Below are 15,446 nucleotides of genomic sequence, written 5' to 3'. Positions count from 1 at the left end.
ACTCTTTTGATCTAAATATACTATATTCTTAAAGTAATCCCTAAGATTTTAGGTACATATTGTAATAATTTAACAACACTTACCTAACCTAACCCTTGCATATTCACAGTTCTCTGATGTTGGGTAAGGGTCACATGGCATGCAGGAAAATACATAAACATTTCATCTTTTTAATAAGAAAACACTTTATTTTGAGTGTTTTCATTTCAAAACTATTTATTTATGTATGTTTGCATGCATGTATTTATTTATTTATGTTAATTTTTATGATTTAATTAATTATTCGTATAAACTAATAAACCCCTATATAAACAGTGAATGTTTTAATTATGATATATTAATCTATCCCTAACCTTTTGTCAGTCAAACCCTTTTGACCTAATACTATTTACTTAAAACACTCTCTAAGATTTTAAATTAATATTTCAATAACATAACACTTTTGCATATTCACAGTTCTCTGATGTTGGGTAAGGGTGACATGGCATGCCGGAAAATGCATAAACACTTAATCTTCTTTTTAATAAGTACTTTATTTTAAGTGTTTTCATTTTAGAACTATTTAATTATTTATTTATGTTTATTTTTATGATTTAATTACTCATTTGTGTAAACTAATGAACCCCTCCGGTTTGGGAAATAATAATATTAATATAAATAGTCAATGTATTATTCATGATATATTCATCTAAATAATAAATAATCATAAATAATAAAACATTATAAAAAAGACATAAACTGCAGTTACCTGCCCTCGAATAACCTTTTAAACACACACACATTTATACACACTGTGCGGAAAGGCGAACAGCTTTTCACAGAACTTGTAGAACCAGACTTTAGTGTTTATTGGTCAAACACAGCTGTGTTTTTCACTGTATATGTGTATGCTCGCCTCATTTGACAGTGTGTATCTGTGTGGCTCATGTTACTGAATAACACTGGATTGAACTGCACTTTGGGTTAGCAGCATATATACCATAACTTATAAACCATAACATACAAATTCTCAACTAGCCATTACTGTGGTGTCAAATAACAATATTTACAAAGCATTTTACTGGAGTCAATGTATTATACTTTGCAGAGGTAAAAAGTTAAAACATTTTGATAAAAGATTAATAAAACTTTTTTCTACAAAATAACATGCACTGATGAATCATTCACAAGAAGACCAGGAGTATTTATTAAGAAAGTAAATGATTTACTTTTTCAGTGAATTGTTTTGATTTAACTTTGACTCTGCACCGCTATTTTAAACGGAGCAGCTCTCCAAACAACACCGGTTTATTCTACAGATTAGCACCCCAAGAATGCCCTATTCAGTGTGCATGAGGAAACGTCTGGATTAGTACATGCTCGTACAAAGAGATTAACAACTGAGGCCGTGATGTCCTCTTACTGAAGCATGATTGGCATTTGACAAGTGTGATGTTTATACAATGCATTTCTTGCGTGCAAGAAATGTTACCCGTTAGACCATTGGGTGAAAGTGTAGTAAGACGCCATCATGCGCCATCAAAGACAAGGGAAATATTCAAGTTATTTTTGAAAAGCTGCCATTTGCACGGCAGCTTCAGCTGTGGGATCGGCATTGGTTGCATATCTCACCCGTGCATGCGATGCCTCCAGTTGTGATAGGGATCGTACAGACTCTCACAGAAGGCCAAAGCGTGACGGACAAACTCCTCAGCTTGTGTCTGATCAGCCAGCTCTTTCTCTTTCGTCTTACTCTTCAGCTAAACAGAGAGAAAAAGAGTTGAATTACTTAATTAATGAGGAAGATATAAAGGAAGAGGAGAAAGAGAGGACAATAAATAGGAGAGGAAAAGAGAAGAGGAATACAGAGAAAGAAATAATAGCAACAGGAAAGGAGAGGAAATGGAAGGGAAGAGAAAAAAGGCAGACAGAGGAAAACAAGAAAAAGAAAATAAGGATGTAACGATAAGAAAGGATGGATAAAAAAACAAGAATAGTAATAACTGTGGGATAATAATTATTAAATTGAAAAAGAAATGAAAATAATGCTGAGAAAGGAAGAGGAAGAGGAAGAGGAAGAGGAAGAGGAAGAGGAAAGGGAAGAGAAAAAGAAAGAAAAATTGAAGGTACAGGAAAATAAAGAGGAAAACGAAAAATAAAGAAATGGAATTGGAAAGGACAGAATATAACAAAAGAGGAGAGGAAATGGAAGAGGAAATCACATTTATTTTAAAGAGAAAGAGGAAAAGGAAAAGTAAAGGGAAAGGGAAGTGAAAAGGAGAGGTAAACCAAAAAAAAAAAAAAAAGGAGAGAAAACAAATGAGAAAAATACTAAGAAAAATTGTATTTCCCTCTTTATTTCTGTCAAAAGGAAGGAAAATTAAAAGGAAGTGGAAAAAAGAAGTGGAAATGACAGGAATACAAAAAAGAGGAGAGGAAATGGAAGAGGAAAATGCTTTTTTTCACTCCTTATTTCTCTATCAAAACGAAGAAAAAATTGAAAGAAATACGAAATAACAGGAAAATGAAACCTAGAGGAAAGGGATGCGGAAAAGGAAATGTAAAATAATAATTTACAGGAAAATAAAGTGGAAGAGGAAAAGGATAAGGAAAAGAAAAGGACAGAAAAAAAACAAAAAAAGAGGAGAGGAAACAGAAGCAGAAAATGTTTTCATTTTTCCTCTTTTTTTCCCTATCATTTCCTCTTCCTTAACATCTTATTTTTTTACACATTCCTTTCCTCTAGTCTTCCACAAGAAAGAAGAGAGAAACGCGGATATAAAAAAAGAGAAGAGGAAAACAGAAAAAGAAACAGGAAAAAGAAGGAAAAAAAGGAAAGTAAAGAACAGGAACAGGACATAACAGGAAACAGCAGAGGAACTAACTGGAAAATTAAGAGGAAAGAAAAGGGAAAAGGAAAAAGAAAAGAGGAAATAGGAGGGGAAGAGGGGAAAAAACAGGCCAGTTTGACCACCATTAAATAAATTTATGGTTAGGGATAGATTAATATATCATAATTAAAACATTCACTGTTTATATAGGGGTTTATTAGTTTATATGAATAATTAATTAAATCATAAAAATTAACATAAATAAATAAATACATGCATGCAAACATACCTACATAAATAGTTTTGAAATGAAAACACTCAAAATAAATTTTACAGAGAGTAAAAAATAAATGGATAAACAGAAAACTTGAATTTAGAAGTTTCAGACCTGTTGGATGTAAAGCGTTGTCATGGTGATGATGTGGTTTATGTAGGAACAGGCGCCGATCTCTTCCACATTTGACAGGTTCCTGTCAGACACATCACACAGCTGTCAGTGTAGGGAAACTCTCTGTATTTGTATGTGTGTGTGTGTGTGTGTGTGTGTGTGAGAGAGAGAGAAGCTTTAGACAGACTGCCGTATGACAGGACCATTAGTTGTAGCTGTCAGACAGATTCCCCTGCCACCCCTATGATCATAAATCACACACTGACTGTTGCTGAAGCAGGACATCCAGCTGACGCTACGGTGTCTGTGTGCGGACAAATTACAGCAACATCTAACTGAGTGGACAGGCATGTCAAATATGGTCACTGAAGACGACAAAATTGCCCGAGGAGTTACACTAACGTTCAGGAATTTTTTTAATATTTTTGAAAAAAATCTCTTATGCTCACCAAGGCTGTGTTTACTTGATTTAAAAGAATGTGAAATATTTTTACAATGTAAAATAGCTGTTTATTATTGTAATAGGTTGTAAAATGTAATTTATTCCTGTGATCAAAGCTGAATTTATCATCATCATTACTCCATTCTTCAGTGTCTTCAGAAAATATCCTAACATGCTGATTTGCTTCTCAAGACAAAAATAACCTGCTGCTGAATATTTTTGGGGATACAAATATTCATCAGCACATATTCACTTTGAACAGAAATTTCAAAAGAACAGTGTTTATTTGATTTTTTAGTGTTTATTTATCTTTTAAATCTTTTTATCTTTTTACTTTCTGATCGATTTAAGCCATCCTTCTATAAAACTATGCTGAATAAAACTATTAATTTCTAAAATATTACTGACCCCAAACTTTTGAATGCTAGTTTATGTCTGAGAAACATCTTTTTTACATCTAAACACTGTGACCATCTCAAAATTAACATTATATTTGACGAGGGTCTTGTTAAACAACCTTAAATAAACGAGTCTGTGGGATGTCCTCATTAAGTGCGAATGTGTGTGCATATGAGTAGCAGCTGCCATTGGAGAAATCGCACTGTCGGACCCTTAAAAGTCCCGATGTGTCGCTGAAAGTGGAAACCACACATGAACCCTCAGCAGCAGGTGTTTGGAGAACTCATGAAACATTCAGCAGGATCACAGGTGTCCAGTTTCTGTTTTTACTGAGATTCAATGCACTTCATGTTTTTGTAAGAGACTCTATATCCAAACAGTTCAAATGACTGGATTTCTTCAGTTAGTTTGCCTATTTAGCTGTAATAATGATCTGTTTCTGTAATCTGTTTTTTCTTAGCCATAAAGCGCTTCTTTCCCATCAGACTACTGGCATGACGTCTCAGAGTCTGACCTGCAGATGACGATGAGGAACTTGAGGAGCAGGAGGGCCAACGTCTGCTGCTCGGGCTCCAGTCCCTCAGACGCTTTCTGCACACATTGAAGCAGCTGCAGACGCAACACCTGCAGGATGTTATCAGGTAACAGCGTCATGACGGGCGGCGTCTCCTCCAACCTGCAGAACACAAAGAAAACCATTCGGAATTAGGAAAACTGTGATTTGGTTCACAAGTTTGCGGTTTATGAATTACAAACTTGCAATTCGATTCACGATTCACAAACTTGCGATTCGATTCACAAACCCGTGATTCGATTCACAAACTTTCAATTCAATGAACAAACCTGCGATTTGATTCACAATTTACAAACTTGCAATTCGAATCACAATTCACAAGTTTGCAATTCGATTCACAAACTTGCAATTCAATTCACGATTTACTAACTTGCAATGCGATTCTCATTCCACAAACTTGCGATCTGATTCACAAACTTGCGATTCAATGAACAAACTTGCAATTCCATTCACAATTCAAAAACTTGCAATTTGATTCACAATTCACAAGCTTGCGATTTGATTCACAATTTAAAAACTTCCAATTCTATTCTCAATTCACAAACTTGTGAATTGATTCACAAACTTGCAATTCAATGAACAAACTTGCGATTCCATTCACAATTCAAACTTGTGATTTGATTCATGATTCACAAGCTTGCAATTTGATTTACGATTCACAAGCTAGCAATATGATTCACAAACTTGCATTCTGATTCAGAAAATTGCAATTTGATGAACTAACTTGCCATTCAATTCAATTCAAGATTCACAAATTTGCGATTCGATACACAATTCATTAATTGTGATTCAATTCATGATTTACAAACTTCCATTTCAATTCTCAGTTCACAAACTTGCAATTTGATCCACAAACTTATTATGTGATTCACAAACTTGCAATTCCATTCACAATTCACAAACTTGCGATTCGATTCACAATTCAAACTTGCGATTCGATTCACAAACTTGCAATTCAATTCACAAAACTTGCATTTTGATTCACAAACTTGCAATTCAATGAACTAACTTGCAATTCGATTCACAATTTCCAAATTTGTGATTCAGTGTATGATTTGAAAACTTACAATGTTTCTCATTTCACACACTTGCAATTTGATTCACAAATTGCAATTCAATGCATGATTCAAAAACTTGCATTTTGATTTACATTCATGTGATTCAATTCACAAACTTCCAATTTAATTCAATTCTGATGTCGACTGGATTTGAAATTGATTTTATAGTCAGTCACTTGGTACTACAATAATAAAGGTTAAAATTAACAACTACTTTGTATACTAAAGTTTCAAATGGATTAGGGGCAGACAAATTAAAGACATAATTACATTTCTATTCCAGTTTGTTTTCTGATATCTAATCATTTAACTGGTGACTGTCATTAAAACTTGTCATGACTGGTTTTCGTGACTGATTTGTTCAAACATAAATGAAATATGGAACAAAAGGTTAATTAAAAATAATGAATATGCAATATACTTATCAATATATTTATCAAAATGCTTTTCTAGCTAAGTTTGTTCATGCATTAACTGAAAACAGCAACTAAAAGATTGATTCTTGGGATCAATATCAGTTCATTAAAATGAGAATCGATTAAACAGCTCTTTTTCAACACAGCCCTATTATAAATGCAAAGCCATTATAAACTGATTATCATATGTATAGGGAGCTTCTGTGATGCTTAAACCCCCTGGGGACTAATTGCATGGAAAATGAAGACCAGCATATGGATTCTGAAGGAATAATTGATGACAACTGTCTTTTGTTTGAATAACTCCTCAGCAGCACCTCTGGGATTAGTAATTCTGCTGTCGTGACTGAGAAGGCCAATACTGCACTACAAAAGTGTGTTTTTTCAGCACCAAAAAGAGCTGTACATTAATGAAGCAGATCTGTGTGAGAACAGCACAGCTGCAAAGGAGAGAGACGAATAAACCCATTACAATTCCATCTCTCTCAGTCTGTCGGTTCCTGGCTCTCCTCTCACTCCGCATTACGTAATGTCATCTGACAGTCTAAGCACTTCATGATCACATGACCACAGCTGGGAGAGCGAGAGTGATTTTCTCATGCCACACACTCTGCACTACCGCTACATAAATCCTTCAACACTCTCCCCCTTTCTCTCTCTCTCTTTCTGTCCTACAGCCTCTGTAACTCTCTTATTTCCCCCTTTTATCTAGTTCTACCCTCTTCGTTTTTCCATGCACACACACACAGATACACACAGAGAGACCGGGCTGGCTGGATTTTCTCTGTATTGCCGCTCACTTGCATCAGAACGTGACCTTGATGGCAAAGCGTCTATTAAATACAGCTCATTATCCGCAGACATGCATGTACACAAACAGGCACATAACCAAAACAATCATGTGACGTGTCTCTAATATTAAACCATTAAATTCAGCCTTATTAAGTTTAACAGAGGTTAGAAGTTAAAAAAGGCGTACTTCCTGTCTAGTCCCAGCCTTACACTACATGCCTACTAGACAGTCTTAAGTAGGCTTATTGTTATTAATTTAAACTAAAACCATAAAGTTTAACTAATAAATTAACTATTAATTAATAATGAATAACTTTATTAATAAATTAATTAATAACTAACAAAAAAAATACTAAAATAAAAAAATAAACATTTTAAAAATTAAAAAATACAAATGTTTTAATAAAAAAAATACAATTCAAAATAAAAACTAAAAAGATATATAATAGTGTAGCAATGATACTAAAACAACATGCAAGATTTTATCACATATTTTAGTCTAAAAAAAGCTGAAAAGTTGTGACATGCAACAGTCCCTGTAAAATCCCTGTTTTATTTCTTCCCAAATTCTGTTTTATTTTTTCCAAATTCCACTGGACTTTGGAAAAATTTTCTGGACTCCTTTGTAATGGTTAAATTAAATTTTATTATTCAAAAGGCATGTCTAATTAATTAAAATCATGAAACTTGCACAATTTAACATCAGTTTATTAAAAGTTTAACACAAATTACATGTTTAGGACCCTATGAAATGTTTTATTTTCTCTTAACTTGTGTTTTATTGTTACCAAATTCTGTGTTTTAGCATGTCTAATTATTGGAATGCATAAAAACAACTCTTATTTATTCCTACAATAGCCTAATGTATTTTTTCCCTCAGAAATTCTCAATTATATGAACACCTTTCATTAAAAAAAAAAAAAAAAAAAAAAAAAAAAAATCACAAAATTCTAACCTATCACTGAAGTAAAACAATTGAAAGTTGGGAAAATAATCACATGATGAATTTTTTTTTGCTAATACATGTTGGCCACTATTATTGGCACCCTTAGAAATTCTTATGAGTAAAATATTTCTGAAGTATATTCCCATTTCTTTACATTTTTAGCACACCAGGATGACTAGAAGCATTAAAATTATATAGCCATGACTTCCTGTTCCATAGGATTATAAATATGAGGAATGCAAAGGTCAAATTTCCTTAATCATTCATCACAAGGAGGAAAACCAAAGAATATAGTTCTAATGTGCAGAACAAGTTGCTCAGCTTCACAAAATAGAAAGTGGCTGTAAGAAAAGAGATAAAGCACTGAAAATCCCCATTTTCACCATCAAGGCAATAATTAAGAAGTTACAATCAACTAAAGAAGTTACAAATCTGCCTAGAAGAGGACGTGTGTCTATATCATCCTAATGCATTATGAGGAGGAGACTTTGAGTGGCCAAAGACTCTCCAAGAATCACAGCTGGAGAATTGCAAAGATTAATTGAGTTATGGGGTCAGAAAGCCTATATATATGTATATATATATACATATGAAGAGTTCAGATGCAAAACCAGCTAAAAAAAATCTTGCTCAAAAATGAGATAATGATACTGAGTGAATGCTCCTGACACAAAGTATACGTCCATCAAATACTTTATGTCAAACTCACTAAATTCCAGCTTCAGCCCAATCAGAAGTACCAGTACTTACACAGAAACCTGTACAAAGTAGCCTGAAAGAAATGCTCATTTTAAAGAAATACGTCAGATGGATTTAGGAATTTTGCATCTGAACTCTTCATATATTGCTCGGGAGGGTTTCAAGAAAAATCCTCCTCACTCATTCAAAAACAAACTCCAGCATATTCAGTGGTCAGACATGACTGGAACTTCAAATGGCACTGGCTTCTATGGTCAGATGAAACCAAGTAACAAGCTTTTTGGCAAACATCAATCCAAAACAATCCAAAACAAACATCAAAATCAACAGAAAAAAGTGTCACTGAGCACAATATGAAGCTTCTGCCATAGCGGTCTCAGTTCCCTGACCTGAACCCTGTAGAAAATGAGTGGGGTAAACTGAAGATAAGAACCAACATGGAGCTGGTATTCTGAAGGACCAGGAGAGATTCTGGATGAAGGAATGGTCTCTGATCTCTTGTCAGGCATTCTCCAAACTCATCAATCATTATAGGAGAAAACTCAGAACCGTTATCTTGGGAAAGGATGTTGCAATAATTGAGTGCCAATAACTGTGGCCAACACGAACTAGAGAAAAACATTTATTTCATAATGAGATTTACCAAGGGTGCCAATATTAGTGGAGGGCACTGTATACACATATATTATTGTATTATATTATATTATTATATTATATAAATATATATAAATATGTGTAAATATTTTCAAAATACATGCGTTTATATATACATAATAAATCTACACATATATTACGTAAAAAAAAAAAAATTTTAGTTTGGATGTGATTAATCGCAATTAATCGTTTGACAGCACTAGTGTTTACATTTTTCTGATTATCAAATGAACAGAAAAATTATTTAATTAACGTTTAATCATTTTAATTAATGAAGGGGTTTTTTATATTAAAAAAGACATTTTTTCAACAGTAGTAGTAACATTACGTACATTCTACTAAATAATAGTAATACATGTCTGGATTCCGTTCGCATTCTCTGCATCATGGAAATCATCTGGAAAATCATCTAAACAGTGAATTTGATAACCTCATTCCTGTATGCAATAATTCACTTGATAATAGAGGTTTAAATGCATCTGTGAGAGTAAAAAGTCTACCTGGTTGGCGGTTTCTCGAAATCCACATCCAGACATCTCTCGTAGGATCCGATAAAGATCTCCAACCAGAGTTTCAGGTAGTCTGGGTCCTTCTACAAGTTTCAAAGAACAAGAAAAAAAACAGAGAAAAAGGAAACTGTTATTCATGGAGAGGATTATTCATGGAGATGCAATCTATTGCTAGTTGTGTATTTTACTAATGCATTTGGTAGGTGCTTTTATCCACAGTGACTTGCATTCAGGTGTACATGCATTTCCCGGGAATCGAAACCATGACCTTGTCATTAAGCTAGGAATGCGTTTTGTTAGATAAAGTTATCTAAGGTGTGTCCAAATGTTTCAGGTGGATAATATCAGGTGAAACACAAGACACCTGACGACTAACGAACCGGCCTGTCCGCATTCCAACAGGAATGGCCAACCTGATACACATTCCAGCATTCCTGAAAACAGACGAGTTTGACCTAGAACAACGCTCCTTAGAAATACCCACATACTAACCCGATTATCACATGCAGAATTAAATCTCAATCAATAGCAGGAGGGCAATCTGATGAGCTGGCAGTGTGAGTTCATGAAACATGTGACGCTGTAATTGGTGTGGCTGGAGTGTATCACGACTCAATGCGGTCGTTTGTGCGGTCAGTGTTTAAGGCGTGCAACACTCAGACATCCAGAACAGGAAATCATGCTCAAAAATTCCTCTCGGTGAGATCATCAGAACAGCTATGCACGTCCACGCCAAAAAAACAACTGACCACTAGGAGATAAGGACAACACAACACTAAAAGTAGTATGTTTGCTTCTACAAACACAAAAAAACAAGTAGAATGCGTTTATGTGTGTGCGCACAAAAGAAAAGCCCCATTCATTTGGTCTCCAGCGGCAAGACACATGTCTATTGAGGTCTGGATCTGGCCAAAGGTGGCACACCCTGTTTATTTAGAGCTTAGGCCACAAAACGAGCACTGCCTTGCTCCTGATGCCCTTTCCAGCTGGAAGGGTGTGGGGCGAGTCAGTCGCATTCACCTACTCATGTATGTCAAGTTCCCAATTAACTTTAAGTAGCCTTTTATAATGCACACCCTGGGGGGAAAGATTTTGTTGTAACCTGCACACCTGAATGACTCGTGGATAATAATATAGTTACTTCATTTGTTCATGTAAAATTGGTGTGGCTTTTGTGTAGATTACAGTTTAATAAATTTGACTTCAGTTGATTCAGATAATGATAAATGAGTACTTCGTACAAACAGCTCCATTCTATAGGGGTTTTATTTATAAATGCTTATGTTTAGACACAGAAAACTGTTGGCTAATGCGATGCATCGCTAATGCCAGGCATATGACCTACAGCCACAACACTGAGCTCACTCTAATCACATGGGTAAGACATCCTGTCCATTTGACACGCCATAATAATTTGACTTCTAGTATACAGTGAATTCTTTCTCCTGTGATCATTTCCAAATCTCTTACCCTCTTACACAAGCTTGGGATGTTGTCAATTTCCAGAGAATAATGCCGCCTCACCCCTTGATTTGTAAAAACAAATAAAACATGCATTTACAAGCCAAGCAGACAAGCATTTAAACCTGTCTCGCTGTCCGCTGTCTACAAAGGCTGAGCCTTCTAAGGCAGTGTTAGCATGATTGCTAAGCAAAGAAAAAGATACATTTTTTAACTTTGGATGTGTTGTCTCAAAGTCAGCTGGTTTTTAGATAACTAAAGAAGAACTCACAAAGAAAGAAAGATATCTTAACACACTTTTAGATATTGGGTCTTAACAAACAATTTCCTTTCCTTTTAGTATGTTCATTTTTAAGGCCCTGTATGGTTTGGTTTTAAAGATATTGAAAGTTCAATATGGCTCCAGGAGTAAATTGTTAAAAATGTACATATTTTCAGTGGTCAAAATATTGAAAGAGGGAAACGAGATACAATTCTAATTTCAACATTTATTTATTCTTCAGACATTGTTCTTTAAATAAAATAAGTATTGGCTGTGTACAAAGTAACCAACATTTAATTTTCAACTACTGAAAACAGGTCATATTCAACAATGTGAATATGGAGCATCATTGAGATCCCCATATTTCTAGGACTGAACGATGTAGGGCCTTGAAAATGTATTTTCCGACATAAAAGTTTATTAAGAACTAGAATCTAAAATTATATTGTGATATCTTTAATACTTCTTGAGTTACAGGCATACAAACTTTGGAAAAAGAATATTAATGGCACTCAGACAGGCATGTTCATAGCAGTTGTCATGACAGAAGGAAATGAGATACATTTCTAGTTTTAACATTATTTGTTCTTTAGACATCCCTCATTTTAACAATTTTCTCCTTGAAATTTCAATATCTCTAGAACCAAACCATATAGGGCCTTAAAAATGAAGATGCCAAAAGGAAAGTTTGTTAAGACTCAACATCTAAAAGGGCATTAAGATATCTTTATTACTTCTTGAGTTACGGGGATGCAAACTTTAGAGAAAAAACTTGAAAAGTGCTGTTCCCCCATTTTTGAATGGTCACCATTGGCACATAATGCAACAAAGATGGCTAAAGTTAACAGATTTTACTAACAGACCTACCAATCTCTGTGTAAAAATAACATCATGATGCTATCACCTCTCTTAAGTCATTTTTACCCCCCCTGTAATTTGGCGCGGAATTTCAAGTGAAAACTGCCATTTTGACCCCCCTCTACAAAACAGTGGATTACTCTGTAAATATTCATCCATGACATTTAATATTTTGGCTTTCATCACTATACATGTCTATCTTTCTTAAGATAAAACATTAGCAAAATCAGAAATTTGAGCCAGGAGTTGACATGGAATGTCCCAGTTGCTAACAAGTGGCCAAATGGAAGTACAGAGGCTGCCAGGGACATTAAAAGTAATCACATTAAACAGGTAAACTCACTAGTTCACTTTTCAAGCCTATTTTTGTTTATATACACACACACATTTTTTTTTTACTATTTTAACTCAAACTTTCTATCTTGTAGATTTTCAATAAGAACTGAAAGAGTTGTTGGAAGTTAAATGGTGGTGATGTTGAAGTCACATAACCATGCTGTAGGTCATTTATACTGCTCATAAGTTTACATACCCCTTGCAGATCATGCAAAATAATTAATAGTTCTAACAAAATAAGAGTTTCTTCAGAAAAATTTCCATGTCCTCCACATTCTTTGGTTTCCCAGCATCTTCTGCATATTTGACCCCATTCTTTTCACACTGAGAACTGAGGGACACAACTATTACAAAAGGTGAAAGCAGCATGATGCATTAAGAGCCAGTATTAAGATTCAAGGGTATGAAAACTTTTGAACTGTGTTATTTCTTTATAAATTCAGTTAGTATTTTGTCTTGTGGAGTAAATATAATTATATGTTATGTGAAATAGCTTAATCAGGACTAAATAAAATAATAACAACAACAACAACAACAACAACATGCAATTTTGAAAAAAATAAATAAAGGTATACTATAATAATAATATAAACTTCTTTATACTGATCGTGTTGCATTGCATTTTGAAGTGAATTTCTCCATGAAGGATGCATATTTCCTTAGAATTTGTCCGAAACAAGGTCAAACAATTGATGATGCTTACTGCTTACAGCCTTCATGTCGAAGATGTGCTCATGATGCCTTAAAATGCAGTATAAGTGGGCAGTGCAATAAGTTCTGGAACAAAGCTACTATTTCAAAGTATAAGCATAACACCTACATATAAACCACCATGTTCTGGCATGAGACATGAGCCTATGCTGCCTATCCAAAGCCCAATATTCTTCCACTCATGCCATCACCAGCTACAAAAGCAAATTCATGGGAATTACATAGCCAATACATAACTTCCATGAATAACACTTTAATAAAAATACAAGCTGTTTTTATACTCTAAAAGATGAGAAATTGTTTTCTGTAGCAATCAACAGCATGCTAGTACGCAAACATCGGCTTAAAACAAGAGGAAATATTCTTTTAAATCCTATCTGACTTAATGTCACTTGAACAGACGGTCCCTGCGTTTATTCTCTCTCGTCTAATATCTTAGTTTTGCATTTCAGTAGTCAAATAATCCTTCACAACAGGAACTCGAGTTCCTGTGAGGATCGGATAGGGACTGTTACCATGGTGAGAAAAGCGGGTATTTGTGAGTGAGACAGCACAGGCACTTTCCAATCGCTCTCTTTCTCTCTCTCACTTTAACACATTTTCCTTTTTCTCACCCCACTATCTCGGTTTTCTTACTTCTCTCTCACACTAAATTTCGCATCCTGCTGTGCTTATCTCCTCTCGCTTTCTCTTTGTTGTGTGTGTCTAAGTCCTGCAGTGCCCTCTGAACCTGCGAACCAGACGAGATGGCGAAAGAAAAAGGACAACAAGGCAAAAGAAAACATTCAAGATGATTTATGGAGCTCACTACTGTCACGGTCTACAGATGTGCAGGCGGTTTCGATTCATTAACAGCTGTTTTATGAGCAACTGCAGAAAATGGGTGCAAAAGAGGTTGGACAACAACTGGGGAATCTGTCTCGGGCCATAAAGTCCAAAATTGTGATCACATAATACAAAGCAGTATTAAAGCCCCTAAGAATCATAGCTGTTACTGGAGAAATTAATATTTGGGTAATGCATTCACAAGTTTCTGGTATATCGTCACACCTGCCGTGAAATTCAACTTTGCATCACAGGAATAAATTACATTTTACGAAATGTTACAATAGAAAACAATGCTTTTAAATTGTAATAATATTTCACAATATTACTGTTTTCACTGTATTTTTACTGTATTTATAGCATAAATGACCCAAAACTTATGAATGGTAGTGTACATATTTTAAATAACATTTAACAAAAATCTAGCTTTGGTCAAAAACTTAATATGTGACCCTGGACCACAAAACCAGTCTCAAGTAGCATGGGAATATTTGTAGCAATAGCCAAAAATACATTGTATGGGTCAAAATTATCAATTTTTCCTCTATGCCAAAAATCATTAGGATATTAAGTAAAGATCATGTTCTATCAAAGTTCTATCAAAACTAAATTTTTGATTAGTTGAAAACTTTAAAGGCGATTTTCTCAACATTTAGATTTTTTGCACCCTCAGTTTCCAGATTTACAAATAGCTGTATCTTGGCCAAAATATTGTCCTATCCTAACAAACCATACATCAGTGGAAAGTTTATGTATTCAGCTTTCAGATGAAGTATAAATTAAAAAAAAAAATATATCCTTATGACTGGTTTTGTGGTTCAGGGTGAATTTGAATTTTTGAAATATGAAATTTTTGAAATTGAAGTATTTGAAAATTGAAGTATTTGAAATTTAATATTAAACTTGAAATCCATTTTACTTTTTCCCCAAATTCTGTTTTTCAAAGATTCCTTTTTATTCCTGTTCTCATTTTTCTTGACACCTTTTTAATGGTTAAATAGAATTCTATTAATAAAAAGCATGTCTAATTAATTAAAATCGTGAAACTAAAACAATTGAACATCAGTTTATTAAAAGTTTAACAAAAATTACATGTTTAGGGCCCTATGAATTGTTTTATTTTTTCCCACCTTATGTTTTATTGCTACCAAATTTTGTTCTAGCGTAATTATTATAAAAAAACAAGTTTCATTTTTTAATTCTTACAATAGCCTTATGAAATGTTTATTTTTCTCAGAAATTCAGTTTTGTGGATTTGCATTTTTTTGGTTATCAAATGAAGGCATAAAGCATTAATTTAATTTAT

At 34.1% G+C, this 15,446-nt stretch overlaps 1 protein-coding gene across 2 annotated transcripts in view; it reads right to left on the bottom strand.

The window, feature by feature from the left end:
* Positions 1 to 15,446, bottom strand: part of nbeal1 (neurobeachin-like 1) — a 75,230-nt gene that overhangs the window by 48,207 nt on the left and 11,577 nt on the right. For both annotated transcript variants that reach the window (XM_051111803.1, XM_051111804.1), the window contains exons 3-6: positions 9,679 to 9,770; positions 4,554 to 4,715; positions 3,199 to 3,280; positions 1,612 to 1,739 (exon numbers count right to left, since the gene is read on the bottom strand). In XM_051111803.1, the coding sequence (XP_050967760.1) occupies positions 1,612 to 1,739; positions 3,199 to 3,280; positions 4,554 to 4,715; positions 9,679 to 9,770 (464 nt within the window). The remainder of the gene's footprint in view (positions 1 to 1,611; positions 1,740 to 3,198; positions 3,281 to 4,553; positions 4,716 to 9,678; positions 9,771 to 15,446) is intronic.

Source organism: Labeo rohita, chromosome 6 (genome assembly GCF_022985175.1).
Source record: "Labeo rohita strain BAU-BD-2019 chromosome 6, IGBB_LRoh.1.0, whole genome shotgun sequence".
Taxonomy (NCBI): domain Eukaryota; kingdom Metazoa; phylum Chordata; class Actinopteri; order Cypriniformes; family Cyprinidae; genus Labeo; species Labeo rohita.
Note: the sequence above shows the minus strand (reverse complement) of the source record. Positions and strands in the feature narration are given on the sequence as shown.